At 41.3% G+C, this 8,174-nt stretch overlaps 1 protein-coding gene across 1 annotated transcript; it reads left to right on the top strand.

The window, feature by feature from the left end:
* The first annotated feature begins 2,187 nt into the window (after window positions 1–2,187).
* LOC122519159 (transcription factor SOX-14-like) lies at window positions 2,188–7,771 on the top strand. The gene is made up of 2 exons (XM_043638455.1): window positions 2,188–2,390; window positions 6,546–7,771. Exons 1-2 carry the CDS (start codon window positions 2,188–2,190, stop codon window positions 7,327–7,329), a joined length of 987 nt encoding a protein of 328 aa, XP_043494390.1. The 3' UTR covers window positions 7,330–7,771.
* The last annotated feature ends 403 nt before the right edge of the window (window positions 7,772–8,174 follow it).

The following is an 8,174-nucleotide window of genomic DNA, read 5'->3' on the forward strand; positions in this document are numbered from 1 at the left end:
CGTATACACTTGGTTATACATTGTGAGGCATAGAAGCGTATCGGTGAGAGATCAACCCCGGGACTAACCCCCTGCCCCCTTTTTTTTCTTCTTATTTCACGTGTCGAACGATAAAATTCATGCACACACGCCCCCCGGTTCGATCAAGCGGGAAACGCTTAACGAGGGAACGATGAAAGATCTTTTAAAAAATAAACCAAGTTCAGTGTGTTGTGTTTCGGTGATTATTATTGGCATTATGGGGTATCCATTCGACGATGGGTTACAATTACTATCGAATGAACTTTATTCTCTCGATTATATATCTCCTCGTTGATATTCTCATTAAAAATCTTTCATTAAAATATTTTTCCAATCACGGACAAGAAACAAAAAGAAAAGAAATATTTGCACAGAGAATTGTTCTATCAGAATAAGAAAGATATTAGCGAGTTAACTGGGAAAGCCAAGCAAAGGTTATTATTTGGCTTGGGGGATGAATGTATTTCGCACTTTCCGGAAATTTGCTGCTGACTACGGACAGTGCTTTATAGTAGATGGTTTCTCTCGGAGAAACGAAGGGAATGGAGGTTGGTGGGTTCGTGGGAGGGGCAGGAGAGGGGGGGAGAGCGGGTGTGAATGTTACCTCTCGCAAGTGAGCGGTCCCTGTCTTGTCTCCCCTTTTTATACCTATACTCTCTTTATCGCCTTATCACTCGAAATGTCTTCAGCCTCAACGGCAGAGAGTCCCCGCCCCTCCTGCCATCTCTTTTCCTTCCTCTCCTCTTCTTTTCCTTGAGCAATCTCAATCTTTACGGCAAGAGACAGCGCCAGGCTCTGATAACATTTATTACACGAACCGTTTCTTAACTCGAATCGTACTTATGACTAAATAAGAAAAAAAAAAAGCAGCCTTATAAATATCTAAAGATAACCAAGGAAACTTTATCTAATATAATAGCTAAGGAATAATGTTGAAATGTTCAAATAAATAACGGGCGAGTTATATCGGATAGTGTAACCAAAAAAATGAATCGATAAAAAGTGATATAAAGATCGGGAATAGTGAATTGTGGTTGTATGATAATCAACCTGTAGGAGAAATGCGATGGTCGCGCATAAATGCTCGCGAACAATGATATGTATATCCATCGAGCAGGTTGCTAAAGTGTTAGAAAGAATGGATAGAGAAAGAGAGAAAGAAAAACGCCAGGATCATGTCTAAAAGAATATACGTGGTGACTTTGTCTGTACGGGTTGGTGAGATAAAAGGAGAAAAAGATAGACCGAAACACACGGATGGAAGAGGAAAGAAAGAGAAAGATGGATAGAGCGATAAAGGGAGAAAGAGAATACGTTCCTGGTCCACCTGTTGCATGCGCCGGTATCCTCGATTCGCCATGTCAACGCAGGAGCCAATCGTGGGTGTCCATTAGCCGTGCACGATGGTGGGAGCAAAAGGACTCGCCTGGTTGGCCGTCGGAACGAACTTTTCCCACGTCCTACGGGAGTCGGGCCACTCGACGTTCAGCGGATCCCGCGGATTCGCCCCGGACTCCTCTCACCACCGGCAACTTACTCTCTCACCGATCCTGCCACAGTCCTTGCCACGCTCTCGCTACGATCCGCGATTGTCTCTCGAACGTCTCAACTTTCTAATTTACCCCTATACTTCCCATCTTGTTCATTTTTCTTTGTCCCTGTAATTGTCCTGGAAATCAATTTCCGGGGGACTCTCTTCGGGAAAGGATGATCTTCGACATTCGTGAAGTGAGAATCGATTAGAAACTGAAACTATAATAACTGTATAAGACGTACGTTTTTATCGTTCAACGAGATTATCATTATTTTGTATATGTTTTTTGTTAACAACGTTCGTAATTATCGATTCGAACGTTTAAGTGGAAAATACAGGAAGATCGACGTAAAATCGATATGGATGCGATTACAAATTTTTTCGAAGAACTTTTAATTTGATTTATATTTAGAAGAAGAAACAAAAGAAATAATTACAAATAAGAAAAGAAACAGGGAAGAGGTAGAGAGAAGGTGTACGTGTGTTTTAAAGTTTATTTTGATTTCAATGACAAGAAAGATAATCGCTAGAATGTGTATCGCGTTGATACGAAGTTGTTAAAGTTGTTAACGCGCAGAGTCCGCGATTCGAGTTACGCGGGAATTCATAACGGAAGAGGAAACACCGTCGGAATGTCGTCGAAAACGATACACAACGAGCACATTAAAAGGCCGATGAACGCGTTCATGGTATGGTCCCGTGGGCAGCGACGTAAAATGGCACAGGAAAATCCGAAAATGCACAATTCGGAAATTTCAAAACGACTCGGAGCGGAATGGAAGCTACTCAGCGAAAGTGAAAAACGACCCTTCATCGACGAGGCTAAGAGATTAAGGTAAGTTTATCGAGAAAAACAAACGAAAAAGTCACATTTATTTGCAATTAAAAATCAAATATTTCGACGTTTCTTTACGGTAGAAATTTCAAAAGCACGTTAACGAGTTTTATAATATCTTTAAATGAAATATTATTTGTTTGCTCTCGAATAAACTCGCACGCGCACGCACACGCACGCACAATTGTATACACGTTTGAATAACAAAACACACCGTAGAATTTCAAATCGATCGATGAAAAATATCTAAAGAATTCATTGCAAGCCCCGCTTTAGAAAATCAAATCTATTCTATTGTCCAATTTTAATAATATTTGATCGATTTTCGCTCGATCAAACGAGGACAATTAAAAGATTAGGTATCGTTGGGCGAATCAACGACAGCTTTTTTTCCACCGAGTCTAATTGCTCTTTAGACATTGCGAACACTTCAGCGAGATGATCGCATTGAGGCGTATCTACAAATGCCATGGGGTTGAAAAACTAGGAAAGGGGATGAACAGGCTCGTAGTTCATAATACGGTACATTGTTGCTAAAGCTAAGGGCGTGCTACGTTAAGCTAGGGGGTTGAACCAGGAGAATAATAGGGATGGTATTTACAGAGGAGAAACGACGAGAGAAAGAAAGAGAAAGAAAAAAAGAAAGAGAGAAAGAATGCTCTTAGCTCTATATTAACGACCATGAATATTTAATCACTGTTATGAGAGTTTATTTAGCTATTGGTGATACGAACTGTCGATTAATTGATTTCAGTTCGCGTAATGCGAAACTTCAATTACTCTAATTAACTTAAATTATATAAAACCTATTTTCTTGACGTATTGAATTTGAAAAATATAAATAACGTATTTTCCAACTTGAGATGATTTGTTTGAAAACAAACGTTAAATCTTTTGTTTCATCCTTGAAGGGCAAAGTTAGTAAAACGTTAACAATATAACGAGATTCAAGATGCGAAATATAAAAGAAAAATTTCTACTTCTATTCTGGTATGAGAAAAAACTCGTAAAATAAATAATGGGAAATAATAATAATAATCTTTCTTCTACTCTCTCTCTCTCTCTCTCTTTCCTTGTCGATTCGCCTTCAATCGCAAGTGTTCGTTTATTTCCCATGGATCCGCCTAGCGAAACGCCGCGAAAGCACGGTAGGGATAAGCTAGCGAGAATTTCGAAGGGGGAAATGTAAGCGTCGAATTCGCTTTTCTCGCTGGCTGGCGGTTATGGGTCTGATAAAATGAAAAGAGGAATTATAAAAGTCCGCTGCGTACTCTTCAATGGAAAACGCGAATCGTTTCCTATTGATCGGCCTTATCTCGTGCTCCGATCCGTTCCGCGAATCTACATTTCACTTTTCGCAAGTTGTCGAGAGAAAGATCGAAAGTGGAAGAGCAAGAGGAAGAGATGAAGAAACGAAATTTCGAGAGGAGAGAGAGAGAGAGAGAGAGAACCGCCGGGTAAGTATTATATATCGACGAATTTCGCTAGATTTCCGTACGAGTGATTCTCCGCTGGAATTTCACGGACGAATTTCAACGTCAAAATTGAAAAGGAACGTTTAACGTTGCAAGGGAATAACTATCGAATAGAAATACACGCCAATAGAATAATAATTAATATTTCGCGAATAGTACAAATCTCGAAGGAAAAATAGAAAAATATTAGGAAAAAAAAAAAAAAAAGGAACAAAAAGAAAAAAAGGATAAACATCGTGGATGTCTCTACGTGAAATTTGGAGTGGAACGCGTAAGGGCGAATCCGCTTTTCTAGCGGAGAAGGAAGAGGAAGAGGACGATATCGATGGTGGAGTCTGATGATGGTAGTGGTGTTGGAGGTTGCGATAGTAGTGGTGGAAGTTGGTGGTGATGGTGGTGGTCGTCGTAAAATAAAGAAGAGAAGAAGGGCTACGATAAAGTCGTTCTCTTGGAGCCGCTTCTCGATATGGCTGGTTGGTGGTGTGATGGTGGTGGTGATGGTGATGGTAGTGGTGGTGGTGGTGGTGGTGATGGTGGTGGTGATGGTGGTGGTGGTAGCAGCTCCTGCTTCCCGTGGAGCCGTGCTGTCACTGGCCCGACGTAATCTGTCCGTTCGTTCACGGCGACTCACAATGTGGCCCCCGAGATAACAAATAAAGCCCCATTGTCGCAATTGTGTGGATTTAAAAGGATTTGCGCTCCTCGTCCCGCGCTCTCCTTCTCGCGTCTCGCTTTCTCCACCTCCTCTTCCTCCTCCACCTTTTACTCTTTCTTCCTCGTAGCACCTCCGCGCTGCTGTTGCCCGTCCAACGATTCACCGTCTCTTTCTCTACTCCCAAACCCCCTTGGTACCTAGTCCCGCGATTCGGTCCTTCTCAACGCTTCTCTTTACGCTACCAAAAAGGATCTTATACCTATACATAATCATATACGTATATATGAGGGTGTGTATGTATCTAGTCGTTTAAGCTATTACTATCTCTTTCTTTCTCTAAAGATATCTACTTACTACATTTTCTTTTGCTTCTTCTTCTTCTTCTTCCTCCTCTTTTTACTTCACATAATACGAGTTGTCATACAGAGAGAGAGAGAGAGAGAGGAGGAGAACGCTGTTAAGATTTTTCTATTGATATACCTACTCTCGTGATTTCATCGTTCGTTGTTGAAAAGAATGAAAATAATCAGAACATTGGGGCAACGTATTTAGCTAGAACGAAATGAGATTCGTTAAGGTAATCGAGCAAGCAAACTCGTACGAGTTCGCCAACAATCGAGACTAATTGATATTGTTTCTTGTTGCGGCAGAAACCGCAGGGTGAAGCTTATGTCGAGCAAAATGATATAAAGCGTTGTTTATCGTCGTTGAAAGTCCCGATGCCGATGGAGTGCAAAAGAGAGAGAGAGAGAGAGGAGAGTTGCTCGGCTGGAGGGTTTGAGGGTGAAAGGTGGGTGGTGGTGGTGGTGGTGGAGCGCGCGCGGCTGCCCAGAGAATTGCCGTAGAATTGTAAAGATTACGCCCCGATGTTTATGCATTTATGCTGAATTATTGTCGGCGCGGCTTTACCGATGTTTATGCTGATTTACGCTTTGTGCTATCTGCCGGGACACATTGTCCCGGAATTATTATTCCCGCCACCTCTCTCCTGCCTACGTCCTTCGTCATTCTCTCACGCAATTCACGCCGGCAAAGCAACGGACGAACTTTGAAATTTCGAATTTACTCGTTCCAGCGGAAAATTTTGTTTTGTTCGAAATATAGGAGAAAACAATGGGAAAGGAAGAATATTCATCGTAACAAAAACAACAAAAATATAACATAACAATTCGATCCGTCGATAATAGCATAGACACGCCCAAACGATCGTCATACATTTTTAAAGGATTTATTTATTAAGGGATTATTATTTTTTTTAAACAAAGAAGAAAGAGATGAAAAGAGAGAGAGCAAATTTTTGTATTTCTCTCCTCTGTTTTCTTTCCCATCATAGCCTTTCCACCATTGTCCTCCTTCTTTCCGGCAAAATTCCTTCGCGAAGCAACCGCGAAAAAAAGTATGAGGTAAAAAAAAGAAGAGAAAGAAGCCCTTTCGGTACGAACACCTATCTCTCCTTCGCTTTCTTTTATCTCGGGGCATAAATAAGGACTGCGTTTGTGCGCCGCTTGGTACATAATGGAGTATTATGTGATGGAGATACGAAGAAGGCCTTCTACGTTGATGCAAGCACAGGGTGTGTGTACAAGATATTTACTACAAATACTCGTGTCAGCCCTATCGCGTCTCGGCGTAACGATAATACGTCCCTTTTATATGGATAACAGTCTCCGCAAGACGAAAGAAGGATAGAGAGAAATATTTTCAATTGATTCGTTACAAATTTTCGTTCGTCCTTTTTTTATTATTTCAAACGTATTTATTTCGTTAGCGTGAAAATTATTCGAGATATCGATCATTATTTGTCCATTAGATTAGCTGGATTAGAAGAGTAGTATTTAGCGAAGCTTATCGTTGATTATATCGTCCCTAAAACCCTCGACGATCCCTACTCTTTTAACTACGACATTGTAATCCTGATTTACGATAAATCTAATAATCTAGAATATTTGTGACGAAAAAAAATGAAAAAAGATAAATCTCGTCGAGTTTGATAATTCGTTTTAAATAAAAACATATTTGTTCCAGAGCTCTGCATATGAAGGAACATCCAGATTACAAATATCGACCACGACGGAAACCGAAAAATTTAGTGAAGAAAGAAAACAAATTTGGTTTTTCGATATCACCGTTGATGTCACCTGGCGATACTCTTGGCAATATATCCCGTGGTCTATTACCACCATTGGCACCACCTTCGCATCATCATCCTTTGATGGGTCACGACGATTTGAAGATACCTCGTTTCTTTCCACCGTTTCCGTATCACCTTTATCCGATTCAACACAAGTTGGGTGACGAATTGAACGGTGGTAAATTGGCTGCGGATTTGGCATTCCAAGCTTTATACGGTAGTGGCACGTTTTATTCGAGTCACCAAGCCGTATCCTGGCCAGGATTACCGACTACCACGTGTCTCCAAGCTAATTGCGGTTGCCCTAGTCCATCGAAGGATCCGAAAAGAACTTATTTGCCATCGAAGTTGGAAGAGAGACCCTTTTCCAGTCCGGGTAAACACGAGGACGAAACTTTTCCGATCGAGCGAGACGTTCCTACGATCGACGAATCTCGTTATAGAAAGTTAGAGGAGGAAGGATTAAGCTCGACGTTGGAAAGGCATCAAGAAGAAAGATCGAGAGATCGTTTCTCTTCGTCTTCGTCCTCGTCCCCGACCGATAGACCCGAAAGAGCATCCAGTACGACGTCCGCGACGACCACCAGTACCGTAACTAAAGTCGAAAGCGTATTTTCCGTACAAAATCTTACATCCCCGAGCACGAATTTGTCGTCTCATCGAAGTCACGTCATATGAAGGCCGCTGCCGGTTCTCCCGGATTTAAATTTCCGGGGGAACCTTCTACCAACCGGTTGGCCGACGACAACCGATTGGTGGAGAATCCCACCAATGCTATCACCGATCTCCCAAACTAGTGTCCCTAATTTACCATCGGCTAGCATCAAGGACAACGATATTCACTTTCAGGAAGAACACCAGAGAAATTCTGTCGTATCCAGGTCAACCGGTAGGACTGGCTTGCACGTAGGTGCCGCGCAATGAGATCTTCTCGAGAAAAGTATCATTGGGTACTCCGACGAGTCATAAGTGCATTTACCGAAACGTGATCGAAATAACTACTTCGGACTACTTTTTTCTTTTATTCGTCGTTGTAACGAATTTACGAAAGCAGTGATTATACCTTCATTTCATTTCTCCTACGTGTTTCTCTCAGCTTTAATCTAAAAAGAAAAAAAACAAAAAACGATTATCATCAACGATCGTTATCTTCCAACTAAAATTATTCTAATTTCGTTCGCGATACTGAATAATTAATAACGTAACTCTATCGAAGGAATATCAACGTTACGAATCGCGTTAGATCCGTGAAAATAATGTTAATTAAGACAATCCTAACAAACGAAAATACATCAAGAGGAAAATAAAGAGCAACGGCGTTCCTCCGATCGTCCGTTGCAAAATTTACGTGGAGAAACATTTTCCTATTTCAAAGTCAGCTAGCGAGTTAGATAGTCGAAATCGATAACACGGCATTACGAAAATCCCACAAAGAGAAACGTTACTACTCCCTTCTGCGAGATGTTCGTGCACGTTGGAAATACTAGAAGAGAGAGAGAGAGAGACACCGATTTTGATGAGGC

The sequence above is a fragment of the Polistes fuscatus genome, unplaced genomic scaffold (assembly GCF_010416935.1).
Source record: "Polistes fuscatus isolate 324 unplaced genomic scaffold, CU_Pfus_HIC Scaffold3, whole genome shotgun sequence".
NCBI lineage: Eukaryota > Metazoa > Arthropoda > Insecta > Hymenoptera > Vespidae > Polistes > Polistes fuscatus.